The sequence below is a fragment of the Lissotriton vulgaris genome, chromosome 9, assembly GCF_964263255.1.
Source record: "Lissotriton vulgaris chromosome 9, aLisVul1.2, whole genome shotgun sequence".
Taxonomy (NCBI): Eukaryota; Metazoa; Chordata; class Amphibia; order Caudata; family Salamandridae; genus Lissotriton; species Lissotriton vulgaris.
The window spans coordinates 505,359,186-505,381,108 of record NC_141697.1 but is presented as its reverse complement, the minus strand read 5'-3'; the positions used below and the strand labels follow the sequence as shown (position 1 = coordinate 505,381,108).

General features: G+C 50.1%; 1 protein-coding gene across 1 annotated transcript in view; it reads right to left on the bottom strand.

Annotated features, from left to right (window-relative positions):
- The window catches only part of TBPL2 (TATA-box binding protein like 2), a 332,712-nt gene extending 311,906 nt beyond the window's left edge, over positions 1 to 20,806 (bottom strand). The window contains exon 1 of the mRNA XM_086936669.1: positions 20,620 to 20,806. Within this exon, the coding sequence (XP_086792795.1) occupies positions 20,620 to 20,670 (51 nt within the window). The 5' untranslated portion in view covers positions 20,671 to 20,806. The remainder of the gene's footprint in view (positions 1 to 20,619) is intronic.
- Positions 20,807 to 21,923: the final 1,117 nt, after the last annotated feature.

Genomic DNA, 21,923 nt, shown 5'->3' with positions numbered 1-21,923 from the left:
GTGTGCAGGGATCATTTTAGTTCCTGTGGCTTATATCATTTGATTCTTGCTCAAATTACGAATTCTTGGTTGGTATACCAAGCATTATTGAGTGACTCTGGATTTGTGTTTTTTAGGGCTCCCACCCTGCGTTGCACTGAGTAGCAGTGCTTCGCAGTACGAGGCATTTTGTAAATGAAAAACGGGGTTTGTAAGCTGCCCTAGGAATCACACACGCTCGTGCGTGTGCTTTTCCTTCTGTGGGCAGCTATTGGCCTTTGCGTGCGTCTTTTAATGAAAGACTGCAGGCAATAGGCCACAGGCGGGCGCATTGCTCCGGCCATGGCCTCTTGGTGTCTATTACGCCCTTGGTGCGCGTAATAGACAGCAATAGGCCGTCACGTGGGTCGCAGTGGCGCGCGCGCACCACTCGCACCGTTTGCTGGCTTGTTTATCTTTTGCAGCAGCGCTACAGGATCTCTAGCGTCTTAAATTTTCATCCTTCGAAGCAGGTGATTTTTTTTTTTTGTACCTGCTCCTCGGACCTACTCTGCCGGCTCGAAGGAGCGTTTCTCACTCTTGTTCTTTTTTGTGTGCATATTTTATATAGCGCGAACTTGACCCGACGCTTTACACGAGCACCGTATTTACATTACACATTCAGGCACGGGTTGCCCAGACCTGCTCCTCCGACCTACTCTGCCGGCTCGAAGGAGTCTTTCTCACTCTTGTTCTTTTTTTTTGTATGCATATTTTATATAGCGCGAACTTGACCCGACGCTTTACACGAGCACCGTATTTACATTAAACAATCATGCACGGGGAGATTACATGATTTGCCCAGAATCACAGGATGTGGGCGCGACCTCGAGGCTTGAAACCTGCACCATCGCCTGTTGGGCTCCCCACAAGGCTGGAAACCAGGGCAGCGCCGCTCTACCAGGACGGAGGAAACACGGCCTGCTGCCAGAGAGGGACAAGCAGAGGAAGCTGGACACCCTGCACCAAACACGCTGAACACAAGACAGGACTGTGCGTGAAAGCAGCAGCACCCCCCCCCGCCGACCAAACATATGCGTTTCCTGGAGATACCAGGGTTGAACCCATGGCCTCCCACCAAGCTATATGTCCCACACATACGTGCTCCTCCACCACCACAACAGACAGCACAAATGCCGCAAAATCCGATGAGGGGGCTGCCAGAAGGAACCCCTCCTGGTGAGTGCAGCTGGCCACCGCTCCACAAAGATGGGAGGATGTAGCGAGCCTAAAACCCAGCCTTTGTCCTAAACCTGGAGTCTCTGGGATAATAAACAGGGCGCTACCGCTTTACACCCCCTGTGTGCCAAGTCCTCTTGCCATTGCAAGAAATTGCGCCAACCAATGACTTCTAGTTATTGCACCCTGTAGTGCCTTGCCCCCCCACCTCACAATCTACTCTAACAGACCCAGTCCATTCTTATCTGCCAAAAACCTCACCCTGCGGAGCCTGCTTCCCCCCCTTACCTTGTAATCTGACCCTTTGCTGCACTTCCCTAAACCCCCTCCACGAGGGCCCCCTCGTACCTCGCCGCTCCCCTGCCTCGGACCTTGCATCGCCCTTATGTCCGTCCCCCCTCACCCATTGCGTCACCCCAGGCCGAATTCCTCTTTTTGGATACTGTGGGTGATTAATAATCTGCCCAGGATCACACGCCGAGATCTAAACATCATTATTCCCCCACTCCAACGTCGGCAGTTCTCAACCCAGGGCCCCTCCGCTCCTGCATCGACCCCATGCACCACTTTCATGCCAATGCTCCCACGGCAGCCACCCCACCCGATGCTCCCACAGCAGCCACCCCACCCGCTGCTCCCACAGCAGCCACCCCACCGCTGCTCCCACAGCAGCCACCCCACCGCTGCTCCCACAGCAGCCACCCCACCGCTGCTCCCACTCGCGCGCCAACTCCCTTGCACCATTCCGACTCCACATCGAAGCGCCCCACTCTCTCCCGACCCTCCATGTATCACTCTAATCCACACACCCGGTCTGTGGCACTCCGAGATGACACCGCACTGCCCCTGATCCCCTTAGGCCCAGGCGGACAAAAGGCCAAGGGCACGAAAACTGGGCCTCGAACCGCAAACCAAGGGGCTCACTCAGCACCTTTATTCAAATAGCTCAATCAGCACCCTGCACAAAGTGTTCAAGGAGCACTCGCACAAAGGTCGCTTATAACATGTTGCACAAAGGCAGCACCACCACATCCAGCACTTTTACCAAAGGACTCAGTCAGCACTTTTGTGCAAATTGTTGCATGCAAAGTCCGTGCAAAGGGCACCCCAATCACCTTAACAAAACGTGTCCCCCCTGCACAAAGTTCGCACCCATGGCAGTGCCCGGAGGCCACAGCCACATGGCATGGCTTGGCAGTTCGGGCTGGACTGTTCCCATGAGGCACAGGGTCAGACTGATTAGCATAAAGCCATGTCTGAACTGGGGTGGCAGAGTGGGCTAAAGAACGGTGATGGATTAAACCCAGATCTTTTGACTGGGTGTGAGTGTTTGATTGATTCAGATGCTCCGTCCATCACCACCCCCTTTTGTACCGCTTTTGGCCGCCATATGTGTGGCAGGGTATGCTCAGACGTGAGTCCCTTGCTCACTTTGCCACTGGATTCAAGCAAGCCGGGCTGAAGACGGCTGGAATGCCAGAAACCGGTCCTCGGAAGCTTGTTTCCGGTCCAGGTAAGACATGGCTTGGCAGTTCGGGCTGGACTGTTCCCATGAGGCACAGGGTCAGACTGATTTGCATATAGCCATGTCTGAACTGGAGTGGCAGAGTGGGCTAAAGAACGGTGATGGATTAAACCCAGATCTTTTGACTGGGTGCGAGTTATGTTATGTTTATTTATATTGCGCATGGCTACCCCAGCAATAGGGCGTCCCAGCGCTTGCGGACATACCTAATTATAGTGTGGCCAAATGGAGGTGTGAGTGCCAGATCACCAGGGAATCCTAAACAGAAGAAAACAACCAGGTTTTGATGTGGTTTCGGAAGAGAAGATGGTTAGAGATAGTGTGTATGCTTAAAGGAATAGAATTCCAAAGTTTTGGAGCGAGATACCTGAATGACCGACCTCCAGCTCTGCACCTCCGAATCTTGATAGTACATGCCAGAGAGAGGTCCGCAGAGCGGAGAGCCCGCGATGGAACATAGAAGGAGCAAAGGCCCTGTAGGATTTGGGGGCCAAGGCGATAAAGCATTTTATGAGAGACAGAGGGTTTTGAATTGTATGCGTTGTTTAACAGGCAGCCAATGCAACCTACACAGAACCCGGGAAGTATGGCAACGTTTTGGCAGTCCAAACAAACAGAGTGCGGGCAGCGGCATTCTGAGCTCTTTGCAGTCTGCCAGTGACTGTCAAATTGGAACCAAGCATGAGAGCATTGCAATAGTCCAAATGGGCCAGAACCATAGCTTGGACAATTGTCTGACGCAAGGGAGGTTCGAAAAACCCAAGAATGGGTTTAAGGGACCAGAGGCGGCCATAGCAGGTGCCAGCCACTCTTTTGGCGTGGGATTCAAGGGTAAGTGAATCATCTATAATCACACCTAGATTTTTAACTTCTTTCTTAGGAGTAGGAGGCGAGCCCAGTGTAGGGGGCCACCACTGCTCATCCCACTTCTGAGTGTCACTTCCAATAAGGAGAACCTCTGTTTTAGATGAGTTCAACTGGAGGCAATTCTCTGTAAGCCAACTAGAGATGGCCAAGATGTCTTCCTGGAATTTGGCTCGGTCACCCACGGTGTCGTTAGAAAAAGTTAAAATTAATTGCGTATCGTCCGCATAGGAAATTAATTTGATGTTACGTTCCCTGGCCAACATGGCCAAGGGCCGGACGTATACGTTAAACAACGTGGGGCTGAGAGCTGAGCCCTGGGGGACACCGCAACCTAAGAGGAAACTGCTGGATGAGTATGGCAGGGCATGAACCTGGAAGGAACGGTCTGATAGAAATGACACGAATCAATCTAAGGCTCTGTCCCAGACACCGATCTCCCACAGTCTCCTAAGAAGGATCCCATGGGAGACCGTGTCGAACGCCGCACTCAAATCCAGCAGAACCACGGCCGCGGTGTTACCCATGTCCTATGTCTCCCTTAGCTGTTCCGTAATGGCCAGTAAGGCCGATTCGGTGCTATGTTTAGCACGGAATCCGTTCTGAGATTCCTCCAAAATCCCATTAGTCTCCAAAAAACCTAGCAAGATGGAGTTCACATGTGTCTCCGCCACTTTAGCCAAGTACGGAAGCAAGGAAATAGGTCGGAAACTTTCTGGCTTAGAAGAGTCCAGAGTGGATTTCTTTAACAGGGGGACAACTTTGGCATGTTTCCAGGTTTTGGGGATAGTGGCTGACTGGAGAGATCTGTTAATCAGCTCCCGTCCTGCAGTCATGGAGTCCTTGAAGGTTTGAAATAGCTCTGGTTTAACTGGGTCTTCTGGGGATCCAGACTTGATTTTTAAAGCCAGGATTTCCATTTTTTTTTTATTTTTTTTAACATCATTTTTATTGCATCACCAATATAAATGTACAGACAATACAATTATCAGGTAGAATACAACATGTACAGGCTCAGTACGACCCAGCCGATCTCCATCCGGGGGGTTCACCTCAGCTTTGGCGCGGGTGACCACATCCCTGCCCACTTCTTGTAGCTCCTTACAATGTCGGATCGCTTCATTAGGCAAATAACCCTGGGTTGCTTTTGCGATTTTCACCCCTCCCCCTCCCCAAATTTCGGTACCCCAACATCCCTCCAAAACAGCCTCCTACCCACCCACCCCCGTGGTCGCTCTGCGCTGGACTAACAGTGTAAAGGTGTCCGGTGTGATGCAGGAGGAAGTAATCTTTCACTAAGGTGTGTTCTCCTGTGTAGTGATGGGGTCCGCCCCGTCCAGTTCGCTCTCGCCATCCTGCCCCTCATCGTCCACATCCCGGAGCGCCTGCACCATCACTTCCCATGCAGTCGCCCTTTCCAGAGCCTTCTCATCATTCAACCTCCAGGCCATCTGGTACCGTAAGGTGCTTTCACACGCGGCCCATCTCAGGCATTCCCCATACCATCTTTTATACGTGGGCCCCACTTTGGACTTCCAGTTTCTTGTGATCTCCCGCTTGGCCAGAATAAGCCCCAAGTCTATAAATTTACTAGTCATCTTGTTCCTAGGCGTGTGCGGGAACCAATGAAGGACGCCAACCGCTTTAGTAACCTGGATATCCCTATCCGTCGCGACGTTAAGGGCCCGCCCAACTTCCTGCCAATAGTCTCCCAGAGAGGGGCAATCCCACAGCATATGGCACAAGTCCGCCCCAATTGTATTACATCTGGGGCAAGCAGCGTCGGTCGCCCCAAAGTACTGTTGGATTTTCCCGGGGGTGAGGTATGCCCTGTGAATGATATAGAAATGAATCAATTGAAACCTGGCATTTCTCGAGCTCTTCCGTGCCCGCCTTAGCAACTGGCCCCAGGTCGTGTCTGGTATCTCCACCTGAAGGTCCAGCTCCCACTTGGCCTTCAGGGCTGCCAAAGGCTGCAAGGCCTCCCGCTGCATCCTACCGTACAGGCACGTGACAGCCTTAAAGGTTCCCGCCGCCATCATGGTGTACTGGCAGGCCATCGAGGTGCCCGGTTCCTGCAGCCCTTCCCCCCAGTGAGCTTGCATGGTGCCCGTGACTGCTGCGTGCAGCAAGTAGTCGCCCCTCGGAAGGTCAAATCGCTCCTGCAGGCCCTGGAACGGCAGCAACACCCCATCTTCGTAAAGGTCACCCAGCATTTGTATTCCCGCCTCCTCCCATCCTAGTAAGCGCGACCAGTCGCCTCCATGTGGGAGGGCGGTGACCATCCCCAGCGGAATTTCGGGGGCATACATAAAGCGGACACCCGCCCGCTTACGGGCCCGGTCCCAGCAAAGCTGGAACGTCTGCTCCTCGACCGTCAGGTCTCCTACCCGGAGCTTCTGGTGCAGCGTAATAAACGCCAGAACATGTCGCGGGGTACCTTCCACTCTCGCGTCCTCGGGGCCTCTATACACCCTCGCCACCTCCTGAGTAAAGATCTGCAGCTGCGCGGCTAAGTAATATCCTTCAAAATCCGGCACCGCCATCCCTCCGTCATCTTTGGGGCGCAACAGGGTGTCGAGCGCTATGCGCCTCCTGCCCGTGCCCCACAAAAAGGCTATGACCAATGACCTCAGGCGTTTGAAAACAGAGCCCGGGACCCATACCGGGAGCGTCCTAAAGTAGTACAAAAGCCTGGGCAGGGCTATCATCTTAAGCAGGGAGATTCTACCCGCCAGGGATAACGGCAGAGTTGCCCAGAAGTCCATGGACCCCCTCAGAGCGTTAATGCAGCGAGTAATATTGCCATCCAGTAGGTCGGACGGGGTGTGGTAGACATAGACCCCCAAATAATGCAGGCAGCGCGGCTCCCACCGGAGTTCCTGAGCAGTGAGTGGGCACGGTTCACCCGGCCTCAGGGGGAACAGACAGGATTTAGGCCAGTTGACCCTCAGGCCCGACAACCGGCCGAACTGCCCCAGTAGCTGCCGCGCCCCCTGAAGTTCGGGGCCCGCATCGGCCAAAAACATCAGCAGGTCATCTGCGTACAGGGAGATGAATTGCGGTCTCCCCCTAAATGATAAGCCTGCGTAGTGGCGGCCCAGTCTGGCTTCCGCCGCGAAGGGTTCCATCGCCAACGCGAATAGGAGCGGGGATAGGGAACAACCCTGTCTAGTGCCACGTTTAATCGGGTATTGTCCCGAGATCAGTGTGCCCACCCGAACCCTCGCTACCGCCTCGGTGTACAGGACCTTGGTCCATTTTATATATCCGTCCCCCAGCCCGAAGCGACGCATCACCTCATACAAGTATCCCCATTCAAGGCTGTCAAATGCCTTCTCAATATCAATGGAGAGGACAAATGGGGAGACGGCATCCGGCCAGTCCGCACCCATCAGTCTCGTGAGTCTACGAATGTTATGAGTGGTGTTGCGTGTCGGTATGAAACCACACTGGTCACCGTGAACCAGGCTTGTCATGTGTACCAGCAGTCTGTTGGCCAGAATTTTACTGAGGATCTTGTAGTCCGTCGTCAACATAGACAACGGACGATACGAGGACAGAGCCGTACCCTCTCTGCCCAGTTTCAGGAGCGGGATCATGAGGGCCTCGCACATGGAGCCCGGGAGTCGGCCCCTCGCCTGTGCCTCGTTGTACACCTCGCGCAGCCGTGGGGCAAGGTGCTCTAGGTATTTACCATAAAATTCGATCGGTAGCCCGTCGAGTCCCGGGGTCTTATTTCTAGCCATCTGCTTTACAGCACAACCTATTTCTCCAAGAGAGATGGGCCGACCTAGCTCTTCCACCTCCGAGTCCTCCACTCGTGGCAACTGTAACCCGTCCAAGAACTCTTCAAGCTCGTCCGCCCCTCCCGTTCCACCACTCTCATAGAGCCCCTCATAATAAGCACGAAACTTATTCAGGATCCCGGGTTGAGTATGGCAGGGCACCTCCCCTGGCTCCTGGATCCCCATGATCGGCACACCCCTCCGGACGGGGTTAGCAAGCCAAGCCAGCATCGACCCCGCCTTATCACCTTCCGCATGCGCCCTTGTCATGTACGCCTTATGATCAAAACTGCGCAGCCGCTCTAGCTCTACCGCCAGCCCCTCCCGTGCCCCGCTAAGCCCCTCCTGCAGCTCAGGGTGATTCGGGCGCCTCTTCTCCAAGTCCCTCAGCCATGTCTCAGCCTTATCTAAGTCATCCAGCAGTGTTTTCCGAGCCCCTGCCGTGTGTCCAATACAGTGTCCCCGCACCACCACCTTAAACGCATCCCATTCGACCGCCCTAGTGGAGGCCGAGCCACTGTTCTCCTCAAAATATCTCTCAATGCGCTCACCCAGGGCCTCCCTGAACAACAAGTCATCCAGGGTGTCAGGTTGCAGGCGCCATGTTGGCACGCAGTTAACAGTCACCATCCATTCCAGAGACATCAACAAAGGGTTGTGGTCCGATAGCGTCCTGGCCAAGTATTCCGCCCCTCCCACCGCGGGGAGCACACACGCCGAACAAAGAAACGCATCCAGCCTCACATGCAGGTCATGTAGGTGCGAATGAAAGGAATAGTCCCTAGTGGTGGGGTGTAACGCCCTCCATGCATCCGTGAGGGCCCAGCTCTCCTGCCATTCCAACCTACGCTTAGCGACCCTATGCACTGGGGACGCGCGCAGCGGGGGATGGGATCTATCTAGTAACACATCCTCAACCGAGTTGAAGTCCCCCCCCAAGAGGACCGGCCCTGCCAAATAGCCCGCCAATTTGCCCGAGATGGTAGACAAGAAGGCGGGTAGGTCTACATTAGGAGCATACACATTACAGAGAGATATCACCCTGCCTCTCAGCCTCCCCTCCACCGCCACATATCTGCCCTCCGGGTCCACCAATGACTTCGAGACCTGGAAGGGGACCCCCGCCCGTATCCAAATCAGTGCCCCCCTTGCAAAAGCCAAAAATGTCGTGTAAAATAGCTGCCCCCTCCAGCGCCTCTGCAGAGCAGCCCCTTCCTGCTTGTTAAGATGCGTCTCCTGCAGGAACGCTATATGAACCCCCCTACGCTTGAGGTACGCCTGGACTTTATGTCTGCGCGTCATGGACTGCATACCCCGCACATTCCAGGTCACACATTTCAACGCCCCGGTACTAGCCATCCCCCCCTACACAACCGAACCAGAGAGCAAAGAACAATGTCCGCCTAAGTCCCGCGACCACGGGTCCACCCACCCACCCTCTCCAAACAGGAAGCCGAACCCCTCCAACAACAACTACCCCCCGAGCAACCCCAACTGCTCGCTTCTCCCACCCCACCAGGACAGGCCCCCCCGCAACTGGAAGTACCCCCATCCAAACCAACACTCCCGACCACCCCTCAAGGAAAGGCGGTAATAGTCGCAGTCCCCACTGCGGTGACCTTAGGGGCCAGTAAGGCGTGGCTCAATGCGATGTAACCTCAAAACAAATCAGCCCCGTGCGCTCCACCCCACAATCCCCACCTTACAGCTCCCCAAAACCTCAATTAATAACGTTCCATTGCTGCGGGCCCAGTGCCCCGGTGTCCAACCAACGAGTGCACTCCACCAGTTCAGTTCAACACGCCTCCAGTATCTCCCCCGAAGTCTGCGGTGTCACAATAGGGCCCCGGGCTCCACCAAATTCCGACTGTCCCGTCTCTGAGCCCGTGCCCGGGTCTTCCGATTCCGTGCCCTTCCCGGACCGACTCCTGGCGGTCCTAGATAAGTCCACTACCGCCTGTAGTGCCGCCTGCCTCTCCGCCTCCGTCTGCGACACCGATGGCTTTCTGGTCCTCTTGCGGTTCCTCCTGATCCGTTGGGATTGTCTGACCAGTTGCGCCACCTTAGCTTCCTCCTCCCTGGCCTTGGCACCATCCGTACCCGCTTTATAAGTGTCCCACCAGTCCCAAGCGTCCGCGGAGGTCGTGAAGAATAGTGATTTCTCATCCACCACCACTCTTAGCTTGGCAGGGAACAACAGGGAGTACTTGATGCCTTCCTAGCGGAGCTCCCGTTTGAGGGACAGAAAGTGTGCCCGGAGTCGCTGCGTCTCAAATGTATAGTCCGGGAACATGGTGACTCTGTTGTTATCCACTTGAAATGGCCCCGCTTCTCTCGCCCTCTGTAGGAGCCAGTCTCTGTCCCGGTAGTGGAGCAACTTGAACACCACTGGGCGGGGAGGAAGGCCCAAGGCTGGCGGGCGCGCTGGAACTCTATGTGACCGCTCCAGGGAGAAGAAGGGGGACAATCCTTCCGGTGCCACCTCCGTCCGCAACCAATTATCAAGGTAGCCCACCATGTCGTCGCCTTCGATTTTTTCCGGCAGGCCCACTAGGCGAACGTTGTTGCGCCTGTTTCGGTTTTCCGCATCTTCGGCCCTCCTTTCCAGCACCTTCAGACGGTCCATCACGTCCGCCATCTGGGCCTTCATTGTGGCTTGGCCCGGGGCTAATTCTTTAACCGTGGTCTCCACGGACTTCACCCTGTCCTTAAGTTTGTCATGGTCGGCCTTCAGGAGGCCCAAACCCGTCGCCACCTGAGCTATATCTTGCTGCAGGGCGTCCTTTGTGGTGGCGATGGCCTCCAGGATACGATCCTGCATCCGCTGCAATGCCGCTTGGTCTCGCTCCGCTCCCTCCGCGGCCTCAGTATCGGTCGCGCCATCTCCCTTCCCTTTCGTCTTCCCCATCAGGGCCGGCTCGTTCGGTGGCCTCCGGGTACTTTCCTGGTCGTCCTCCGTACGCCGTTGGGTTCCGCCCTCCGGCCGGGCTCCCGGGTCCGAAGTTATCTCCAAAAAGCAGGAAACACTGAATGACCGCAGCCCGGCCGGCGCCAGTCGAGCCAGGGGCTCGGGGTTCTCGTCACTGGGTCACTATCGCACTGTCGTCGCCCCTACCAGGGGGGGTCCCCAGTCACCGCCCTAGGGCGCGCCCAAGGTCCACTCGGCACCTGGGGGGAGAGGCGCGATACAGCCGTCAACACCCCTGTGTCGCCAGGGAGCAGTCCTTAGTAGGTCTCCAGGCAGATGTCTCCGTCGCTTCAGAGTCTCATGCCCTCGCCGCCATTTTGGGGTCCGCGACTTCTCGCCTGGGTCCAACTTTCAAAGTCGAAATATCGCTGTGGAATGGCTCGGTGTCGTCTTCCGTGGGCCCCGGACCCTCCGCAGTACCTTCCAGTATCGGATGATACTGGTTACATCGGGGTCCGATCAGATATTCAGGATATTTTCCGGGATCGGGCACGGAGCTCCGAGCTCACGCTGCCTACCTCCTCGGCATCCAAGCCACGCCCCCTAAAGCCAGGATTTCCATGTCTGTTTGTGAGATGGATGGAAAGGTAAGAAGCGATTAAGGGAGGTCCAAAGGGTCTATGTTAGATCTAGGACTCATCAAGGTGCCACCAGAGTTGAATGAATTGTAAATTCCTTGAACTTTATTAACAAAGAAACAGGCGAGTTCTTCGCACTGTAAGTCAGACACTATTGTAGTATTATTCCCCTCAGGTATCTTAGTCATCTCCTTCACTAGCGCAAAGATAGTTTTAGCGCGATTAGTGCTGGAGTTGATCAGCTGAGCATAGTAGCTAGCGTTGGTCTTTTTTATCATTCTATGGTAAACTTTAGTGGCGATTCTAAAATTAATCTTAGCACAGGGGTCATAAGACCGCCTCCAAATGCGCTGAAGCACTTTACATTGTTTTTTTTGGCTGTGAGTGCCTCACAGTACCAAGGATGGGATTGTTCATGTTTAGGCCTTGATATTTTTTAGGGATAAAATGATCTAGAGACTCATTAATCCACTCTCTATAGGCTCGATCAGCCTCCTCCACATTACCAGACCAATCTGGGCGGGAATTTTTTTGCCTGGCCTCAAATGAGGCACCATCCAGTTTATGCCAAGGGCGCCTCCAGAGAGGAGGAGATGGATTCCTCCTAGGGCCACCTGGGATCTTAATGTCAATTTGTACCAGAAAATGATCTGTCCAACTGAGGGGACAGTGGAGAGAAACAGTAATTCCCTGGATATTTGAGAACACACTGAATCAAACACTGAGTGTTTGATTGATTCAGATGCTCTGTCCGTCACCACTCCCTTTTGTACCGCTTTTGGCCTCCATAAGTGTCGCAGGGTATGCTCAGACGTGAGTCCCTTGCTCACTTTGCCACTGGATTCAAGGAAGCTGGGCTGAAGACAGCTGGAATGATAGAAACCGGTCCGCGGAAGCTTGTTTCTGGTCCAGGGAAGACATGGCTTGGCAGTTTGGGCTGGACTGTTCCCATGAGGCACAGGGTCAGACTGATCTGCATATAGCCATGTCTGAACTCGGGTGGCAGAGTGGGCTAAAGAACGGTGATGGATTAAACCCAGATATTTTGACTGGGTGTGAGTGTTTGATTGATTCAGATGCTCCGTCCATCACCACCCCCTTTTGTACCGCTTTTGGCCGCCATAAATGTGGCAGGGTATGCTCAGACATGAGTCCCTTGCTCACTTTGCCACTGGATTCAAGCAAGCCAGGCTGAAGACGGCTGGAATGCCAGAAACCGGTCCTCGGAAGCTTGTTTCCGGTCCTGGGAAGACATGGCTTGGAAGTTCGGGCTGGACTGTTCCCATGAGGCACAGGGTCAGACTGATTTGCATATAGCCATGTCTGAACTGGGGTGGCAGAGTGGGCTAAAGAACGGTGATGGATTAAACCCAGATCTTTTGACTGGATGTGAGTGTTTGATTGATTCAGATGCTCCGTCCATCACCACCCCCTTTTGTACCGCACTTACCAGTGAAGCATGCTTGGAGTTTGCTGAAGAAGGCCTCCTGCACACTTTGTGTGTGGAGTCTGGCACTTTCACCACGGGCACAAACCCGGGAAAGCCGACTTGAAGTATTTACACGATCTGTGAAGTGAGTCGTTTTACCTATATGATATGCGTCCCAAAACAAAGAAAGCTGCATTATGTTGAATTATGCAGTGTCTGTTAGTTGTGTGATTCACAGCAACGCCTTTATCCTCCTTAACGCATGCAAATCTCAGGTTTCTTTCTGTGTCTTTTTTTAGTGTAATACTTAACAGCTTTCACTACACCCCTGCTTGTCACCTTTTCATGAGCACATTAACATACAAGGCTGCAGTTACATTTGCGTCTTTCCAGGCACTGCAACAGTGAAAGAGAGACTTCCACCGATTCCCAATCTCTAAAATTGTAGGATACAAAAAGGTTGTTATTTCCTCAGACCAACACACACAATCTGTAAGTAAGTAAGACATCAGTACCATTCCCTCCATTTTTAGGTCTGGCCTATGAGGCATTTTATATTCCGATATATTATTGCATAAATAGAGGAGCTTTTGGTCACAGGCCTCATCCATTGTTTTTTAAAATTATCATTGTTTTCACCCACAACAGCATAGGGCAATAGGGCAACCACTTTTATAATTGCATTTTTATAGCGCTTACTACCCCTGATGAGGCAGTTCGGGCTAGACTGTTCCCATGAGGCACAGGGTCAGACTGATTTGCATATGGCCATGCCTGAACTGGGGTGGCTGGGTGAGCTAAAGAATGGTGATGGATTAAACCCAGATCAGTTGACTGGGGGTGAGGGTTTGATTTGCTCAAACGCTCCGTCCATCATCCCCTTTTGTATCGCTTTGTTCGCCCTAAGTTGGCAGGGTATGCTCAGACGTGAGTCCCTTGCTCACTTGGCCACTGGATTCAAGATAGCCTGGCTGATGAGGATTATGAATCCGAAACCGGTCCCAGGATGCTTGTTTCCGGTCCAGGGAAGACATGGCTTGGCAGTTCGGGCTGGACTGTTCCCATGAGGCACAGGGTCAGACTGATTTGCATATGGCCATGTCTGAACTGGGGTGGCTGAGTGAGCTAAAGAATGGTGATGGATTAAACCCAGATCAGTTGCCTGGGGGTGAGTGTTTGATTTGCTCAAACGCACCGTTCATCATCCCCTTTTGTATTACTATCCCTGACAAGGCATAGTAGGGCTATTTGGCAAGTAGCTTGCTTATTGCCCTTCATTATTAGTGACTACACAAAGCCTGTGTGCAGTGTTCTCATCCACCTAAAATTGTTCCTTTCTCCTCCGTAATAACATTTTTTAAAAGAGTGTTTTTATCTGACTTTTATTTTGCCTGCAATTTGGCTGCCCAGTTGTGTGAATTTTTTTCCCTGGCGGTTAGACTCCTGGTCTGCTCCCATTTAGCACCAAATTCTGTCATTTCTGGACAAGCAGCTGGTGACTCTATGCTGCTAGGAACTTCAGGTCTCACGATATCCCAGTTTCAAGGTGCCTACAAACCCAAACTCTGAACAAAACAATGTTTCCAATTCTCATGGCTCTTTACCACCAACATTGAGACGCTTGATTTTACTGTGTTAGGATCTTGTCTTTCCCTAAAGGTTGCATCGTTGTGCTGTGTCATGTTCACAAAATTCCAAGGGATCGCGATAAGCTAGTGACCCTCCCCGAATAGCATTAAAATAGTTACTCTTTCGATCCAAAGACTGCGATCCTCCATGTTCTCAATTTCATAAGAAATAGGATGGCAGTCATGGTCCATTAATGGTTTCAAATACTATTATGCTGTGTGTAAAGAACCTGAGCTGTGTTCTAATGTACACATATTGATATATGTGGTGATAAAAAAACAACTTTAATAACTTTGCTGCACTGTATCTCGGGGCAACCTACGCACCACCCCCTTTGAACTAGGCCTTGACTGCTCAACGAAGCTGTCACAGAGAGCTGAGGAGACTTGGGGCAACTACGTTCCATAGCAGACAATTAGTAGCGGACATCTGCAGTCCTTCCTGAGATAGTGCTAAACTGTGACGATGACTGCAAGGATTGGGGAACATACCTGAAACAAATTATGTCCATATGGAACAGGTGATATCTCTGACCTAAAGATCATTTCTGTATAAAATTATTCATGACATACTCTGCGAGCTTTCCACTGCTGAATCTGGCCTTCCGTCCCGATATCAGTCCATGCCTGTTGTCAGATAAAGTGGTGGACATGATGCGCAATGGTGAGTCTTACAACAAGTTTGTGAAGGAGGAGTTCAGCCAAGATGCTCTGAGGAATATGACTGTGAAGGGCATCATGATGCCGGGGCAGGACTGCTTCATGCTGAGTGCTATGCGTGACTTCAGCACCATGTCACAGATCTTGCAGAGCAGCTATATTTGCATCGCTGTCTGTGAGTAAAAGAGCTCTAAAATTGTGGACATCCTCTATGTCAAGGACCTTGGAACGGTGGACCCATTGACTGAACGCCCCTCAGCACCATCACCAAGTTCTACAACCACCCACTGCACTTTGTATTTAAAGTCACCAAGCTTGAGACCGTGCTGAAGGAGTTCAAGAGAGGTGAGGCCAAAGTCTAGGTCTTGTGGACCCGCACATGGATCACCAGGATTTGCTTATATCATGGTTTGGTGTTTGAGAGCACTGGATGCTATTTAGTTCTTACTGTACCTTTGCAATGGCCAGCCAATTAGTTTCAGTGTTTTGCAAGCTAAAGCTTCTGTGCCTACACAACACTACTACCCACCTCATTTTTAGTTCGTAACCTTCTAAACAGCGCAGCTGTCTGGTTTGCTAAAGACTTCTTGGGGACATTCAGAAAGCTTCACTGGGAATGCATGTGTTCCATTGTTTACCAATGGCTTTGTTGTTTGTAAGTCACATATGCTTGGTTGCTGACTTTATTTGTTTGAGTGTCCAGCTACAGTTTGTACCTCCAGTGACCCTATCCTTTCACCAGGGTTCGATTTCTACTTTCCACTCTACACCACTCCAAGCCCCTGCACTCCACTCTGCACCACTCTAATCTGCATCACTCTAATCTAAGCCAATGCCCTCCATTCCACTGTACTTTACTCCAAGCAAATGCACGCTACACCATTCCATTCTAGGCCTCTCCACTTTACTGTGCACCACTCCACTCTATGCCACTTCACTCTGCAACACTGCACTCTAATCTGTACCACGACATTCTGCACCAGTGCACTCTGTGCCAATCCCCTCTACGCTACTCTAATCTACTCTGCACCACTGCACTCTATGCAACTGCACTCTACCCTGCACCACTTCACTCTACTCTGAAACAATCTATGATCTGCACTTTATGCCACATTACTCCATACCATTGCAATCTATCAGCACCACTCTACACTATGTCATTATTTCCAACACCAATATCTCAAACTTTCGGTAATGCGAGGATTATTGCGTTGTAAATGCTTATTATAGTGGTCTCCTTCTTGAGGCGGTCTCTCCTGCAGGTGCTTTGGATGGGGTTCCAGTCTTTGCATTCCTGGATACAAGATGCTCACCTACCTACTGGAATACTTTATATCCCTTTTCTTTTCTTGGTGAGGATACACTGGTACTTTGTTAACTTTTGTAACTATTTTTTTCTGACAGGGGATGGTTGGTTTCAGGGTGCCTAAATATAGTTAATCATGAGGCTTCTGAAGCTATTGATTTGATGGTTCATGGAGTAGCGACTCAACTTCCCAAGCTGTGTTTTCCAACCAGACTCCTAAGTGGTGCAGGACTCAAGGGCACCTGCTGAGGAGTGTCAGTCGATGACCTGAAAATTTCTCAAACAGTAATCATGATAACCGGGAAGTGGGTCAAAGTGGTAGTGCTTATATTACTTACGAGCAATTCCCGTTACACTGAGTCTTACTTCCTCAGCACTGTCCTAGATTCCCAGCATCCATTCTGCTTGGAAGTTACAAATAGGACTTCTGGGTGAAAGGTCGGGCAGTTGGGTCCTCAGGGCAAAGAGGAGTGGGATAACCTTTTGGTAAATGTAAAGAGCTAGCATAGATGCCAGTTTCCTTGACATTTCAGAAAAGGGGGTGGTGATGAACAGAGTGTCTAAATTAAGCAGACCACTCTTACCCAGTCCAAAGATCAGGGCTTGATCCATCACCGTTATTTAGCTCACTGCACCATCCCAGCTCAGAACCTGGCTATATGCAAATTAGTCTGTCCCTGGCCCAGTGCATCATGGGAACAGGGCAGACCAAACTACCAAGCCAATTCTTCACCAGAAAGGAGACAAGCTTCCAGAGACCGGTTTCTGGCATTTCTGCCGTCGTCAGCCCAGCTTGCTTGAATCCTGATGGTGCAGTGAGCAAGGGACTCATGTCTGAGTATACCCTGCCACACCTATAGTGGCCAAAAACGATTCAGAAAAGGGGGTGGTGATGAACAGAGTGTCTGAATTAAGCAGACCACTCTTACCCAGTCCAAAGATCAGGGCTTGATCCATCACCGTTATTTAGCTCACTGCACCATCCCAGCTCAGAACCTGGCTATATGCAAATTAGTCTGTTCCTGTCCCAGTGCATGATGGGAACTGGGCAAACCAAACTACCAAGCCAATTCTCATACTGGGAAGGAAACAAGTTTCCGGGGACCGGTTTCTGGCATGCTGGCGTGATGAGTGCCCCATTTCTGTCTTATAGAACAGGGATACGGAATCTCCTGTGCTTGTGATATGGTAGCTGAGTGCTATCAATAGTGCTCAATTGTATGTGTATATATATATATATATATATATATATATATATATATATATATATACAAATAAATAAATAAATATAAATATATATAAATATACCAAATAATGCATATGTTATTAAATAAATATATATGTTACATTTATATTTATTTAAAATAATTTTATATATATATATATATATATATATATATATATAAATAACATTTAAAAAAATACACTTAACACCCTAAAAACTAATACCACCCTGCTCCCTTAAATACCCCTGTACCCCAAAACCCAAACCTAGCCCTGAACCCTAAAAATACCCCTGTACCCCAAAACCCAAACCTACCCCTGAACCCTAAAAATACCCCTGTACCCCAAAACCCAAAAATGCCCCTGAACCCTAAAATACCCCTGTACCCCAAAACCCAAACATACCCCTGAAACCTAAAAACACCCCTGTACCCCAAAACCCAAACCTACCCCTGAAACCTAAAAATACCCCTGTACCGCAAAACCCAAAAATACCCCTGAACCCTAAAAATATCCCTGTACCCCAAAACCCAAACCTAGCCCTGAACCCTAAAAATACCCCTGTACCCCAAAACCCAAACCTAGCACTAAACCCAAAAAATACCCCTGTACCCCAAAACCCAAACCTAGCCCTGAACCCTAAAAATACCCCTGTACCCCAAAACCCAAACCTACCCCATAACCCTAAAAATACCCCTATACCCTTAACCTATGCATGAACCCTATAAATACCCCTGTACACCAAAACCTAGCCCTGAACCCTTAAAATACCCCTGTACCCCAAAACCCAAAAATACCCCATAACCCTAAAAATACCCCTGTACTCCAAAACCCAAACATACCCCTGAAATCTAAAAATACCCCTGTACCCCAAAACCCAAACCTACCCCTGAAACCTAAAAATACCCCTGTACCCCAAAACCCCAAAATAACCCTGAACCCTAAAAATACCCCTGTACCCCAAAACCCAAACATAGCCCTGAACCCTAAAAATACCCCTGTACCCCAATACCCAAACCTAGCTGTTGCATTCTTTATTTATTTAATTCTTGTTTTCTATGTCTATCCTTGTTCTCTTGTTGCTGGAGCCTGGAATGTATGATGCGTGCCTGCATCTTACATGCTAGGTTCCAGATTCTTTGTTCAACTGTATTCATTGAAGATTTGCCTTGTAACAGACGTGCTGTGCTTCTTCTGTTCAACTTGAAATAAATACTACAATTTATTAATATATTGAGCTTCCATCATTTAAACACTAGCACTAAACCCTAAAAATACCCCTGTACCCCCAAAACCCAAACCTAGACCTGAACCCTAAAAATACCCCTGTACCCCAAAACCCAAACCTAGCACTAAACCCTAAAAATACCCCTGTATCCACTAAACCCAAACCTAGCCCTGAACCCTAAAAATACCCCTGTACCCCAAAAGCCGAACCTAGCATAAACCCTAAAAATACCCCTGTACCCCAAAACCCAAACCTAGCCCTGAAGCCTAGAAATACCTGTATACCCCATACCCAAACCTATCCCTTAACCCTTAAAAACCCATGTACACCATAAACCAAACCCACCCTTAAAATACCCCTGAACCCCTAATACATATACTCCCAACACCCCCAAACTAAAACCATATACTTTCCTTACACTTAAATAAAAAAAACATATGCTTTTACCAATCATGCTTTATAACGGTACCTGCGTTATAATGGGATGAGGAGTAAAGGTATGCGGAGTAAATAATGCGGAGTAAAAAATGCGGAGTGACGGTGTTTTACCACTGGAGGGTGTGTTTGGATAGGACCGCTAATATATCTAGAGGCTAGATGTATTAGAGGTCGTATTTTAACAAATATCCAGTGCCCTTTTTTAAAAAAAATATTTTTATTATTATCAATGCAGTACCCTTTTTGTTGAAGTGCTAGTATGTATGGTTTCTGGCAAATGTTCTTAATGCATACAATGACATCTTATAAATTCAACTAGATTTCATATGGCCGCAAATTATTTATTTTTCCAAACCAGAGGCTGTAGTTCTGTAAATGAGTTACAGATCTCCCTGTACAGCCTGGGTCCTGCTCGGGCTTGGTTTCCACTGCAAGTGTAACTACAGCATGAGTAGGATATTTGCATACCCACAATCCCTAGCTTGTAAAATAACTCGTTTGCTAACTCAAACACACTGTTATTGGCTGGTGCGCCTCAACAACTACTGCTGCACGGGGATATTTGCCTACATGCACATCTTAATTGCAATATGAACATATTTGTTAAGTCACCATAACATTGTCGGGGACTGAAAACTGGTCTTCAGTTACACGCTCACCCGCCGTCAGAGGTCAAACGAGCAACATTTTCCATCATGAGCTGGGCCCCTGCAGCGCAGTTTCCAATTTTTCCGAGGTTCCATACCGCCCAACACCGATGAATCCCTGCGAAATTCGCGAAACTTCGCAGCCCCTCTTCGCGTTTAGTAGGGCTCCCCATCATTTTACATTATGCAGCTGACTTCAAGAGTCGCGTGTTCATCCACAGGTGAGTGAGACTCCTTGTCGAAAACAAAGTAAAAGTGCTCGAACCGTTGGAATCCCGTGACATTTTTTAACACAGTTTACTTTTACTGCTTTTTCCTCTAACTGAGCCCTAACCCTTTCTAGAGCCACATCTAGATTGGAGGCCGCTAAATTAGCCTGAAGAGGTGGGGGTTTGAAAGGCTATATTAAATAGTTTTATTTTTAATTTGTAAATGGAGTTTCCTTTTTGTAGACGTGGAATCAGGCGTGCACCAGGTGCTTAATTGTATGCATCTACAAACATCTGACCTCTGCTTGGACACCTTATTTTACATATATGCCCACACGGGAAAACGTTAATTAACGGGGTACTTCAAACAGGGAGGCTTTTTCACTTCATAACATGAGCTTCAGAAGATATGTTTTTATCGGTGAAGAAAATAACGGTTGTTGAAACAGCATTTGGCAACAGATGTAGAAATAATTTGTATTTGGAGACAGTTTTGTTCCAAGAACTATCTAGGCCACGACTACGTATTATTTGCTTCCTTGAAATCTGCTGCTCAAATTGTGGACTCGTACCTACCTTCTCAAAACTACTATTTTTAGTTAAGGTATCTGTAGGCCCAGTCAAAAACACTCGACACATGTTTATTGTAACCGCGACATCTGCGATATAGGAGTGTTGCGTATTAAAGGCATTCTGAATACCGGCGTTTGAGGGAATGGGGGCTGTTCACAGCTCAGAAGGTATTTATAACGCTCGAATTTATAGTTGAGGCACAGGGAGGGCCCAGTGACAAACGCGGAAGTTGAACCCAGGAGTGAAGGGGCCCTGTCCATTTCGTATGTGTCGAAATATATTGCAGCGATATACCCAAGACATGAGCGGTACCCCGCAGCCTCTCCGCGTTACTCGTTCACACTAGTGTCCGGTTACCTGGGAGTCGCACTGGTCCAAGTACCTCTCCAAGGAGTGTTCCCCCTCCATGGCAGCGCGCTCTGTCTCCAGCCCAAGCGGAGCGACGAACTTTCAGAGCGGAGGCAGACCCCCGCTGCTTTTGACGAAGCAGCAGGAGACACCTGTGCATTTTCAGCCACCTTGATTGCACCGCCAACTGCGTAGCACCTTACTTGAATTCCTGCTAGTGCTAATATTTCCAAACGTGCGCAGCACCGCAAATACTGTTTGTTTTTGCAGTGCGGCCACCAGCTGAGCGGAATGAATCCCACCGTTTAAGCTGCTCGTGCAGCCCGCTGATGATTTCCCCGCGCTCCCGCACACCTGCTGATCGTGTAACTGGGACCAATTTATCCCGGGGGGGTGGGGGAGCCCAGATGAGTGTGTTGTGCGCTCGCTCTAGTGTCACTCGCCGGCAACTGGCCGACTATTCGAAGTGTGCAGCGATGCAATTTGTTGCAGGCACTACGTTCGTTGCCTAAACAGGGACGCGTAGCTATCATCAATAGTGCAGCAGGTGCACTGGCACCGGGGCCAGGACTACGAGAGTCCATCTGCACCTAGACATTGCCGTTTACCAAAACGGGGAGTTTGGTATACGGCATGCGTTGGGGCCTAATGCATTCTTTCTTGGCCCTTGAACGAGAACCTTCTTCTCCTCAGGCAGTGCACAGTTTCAGATGTGCACGAGTAATTAGGGAACTCGAGGCAATTCGCATGCATACAGCTGGCGCGCTGTTGACATGTCGCAATTTAAAGGCCTATTTTTGTTGTCGTTCTCAAGAGTGAGGCTCATTGTGGAGATCCTTCCATTGAAGTTCAGTGGAGGAGGACAGCTGAAGGCGAATCAGGATTGCAACCGGGGGTTCACAGAGGACTAAGGGAAGCATTTGCCACGTAGGCTGGGTGAACTGGATTCCAAAGGTGGGGATTCCGTCCAAATGAGGGCGAGTTGTGAAGTGCTTCACTTCGTACTTCAAATCTATTAACATAATACATGTATTGTAAGTATAACACCGGGCTATAGCTCCCAATGGAGCACCAAGAGCTAATGTCTGGCGCGAGTAACTCGGACAGACCTGATTTTATTTCTTGTCAAGTTGGCCCTGGATTCATTTGTTTAGATTAAAAGTACTGACACCGGGATGGTAAAAAAACATACAGAACTTGAGATATTCTGGAAAACCGTGCAGAATAAACTTCTCCCTCTTGGCTAGTCTGTCACCTCCAATCTGTTGATCATACGTTTTACCCTTAGACCGGGCTTTAAGTGGGATGAAAAA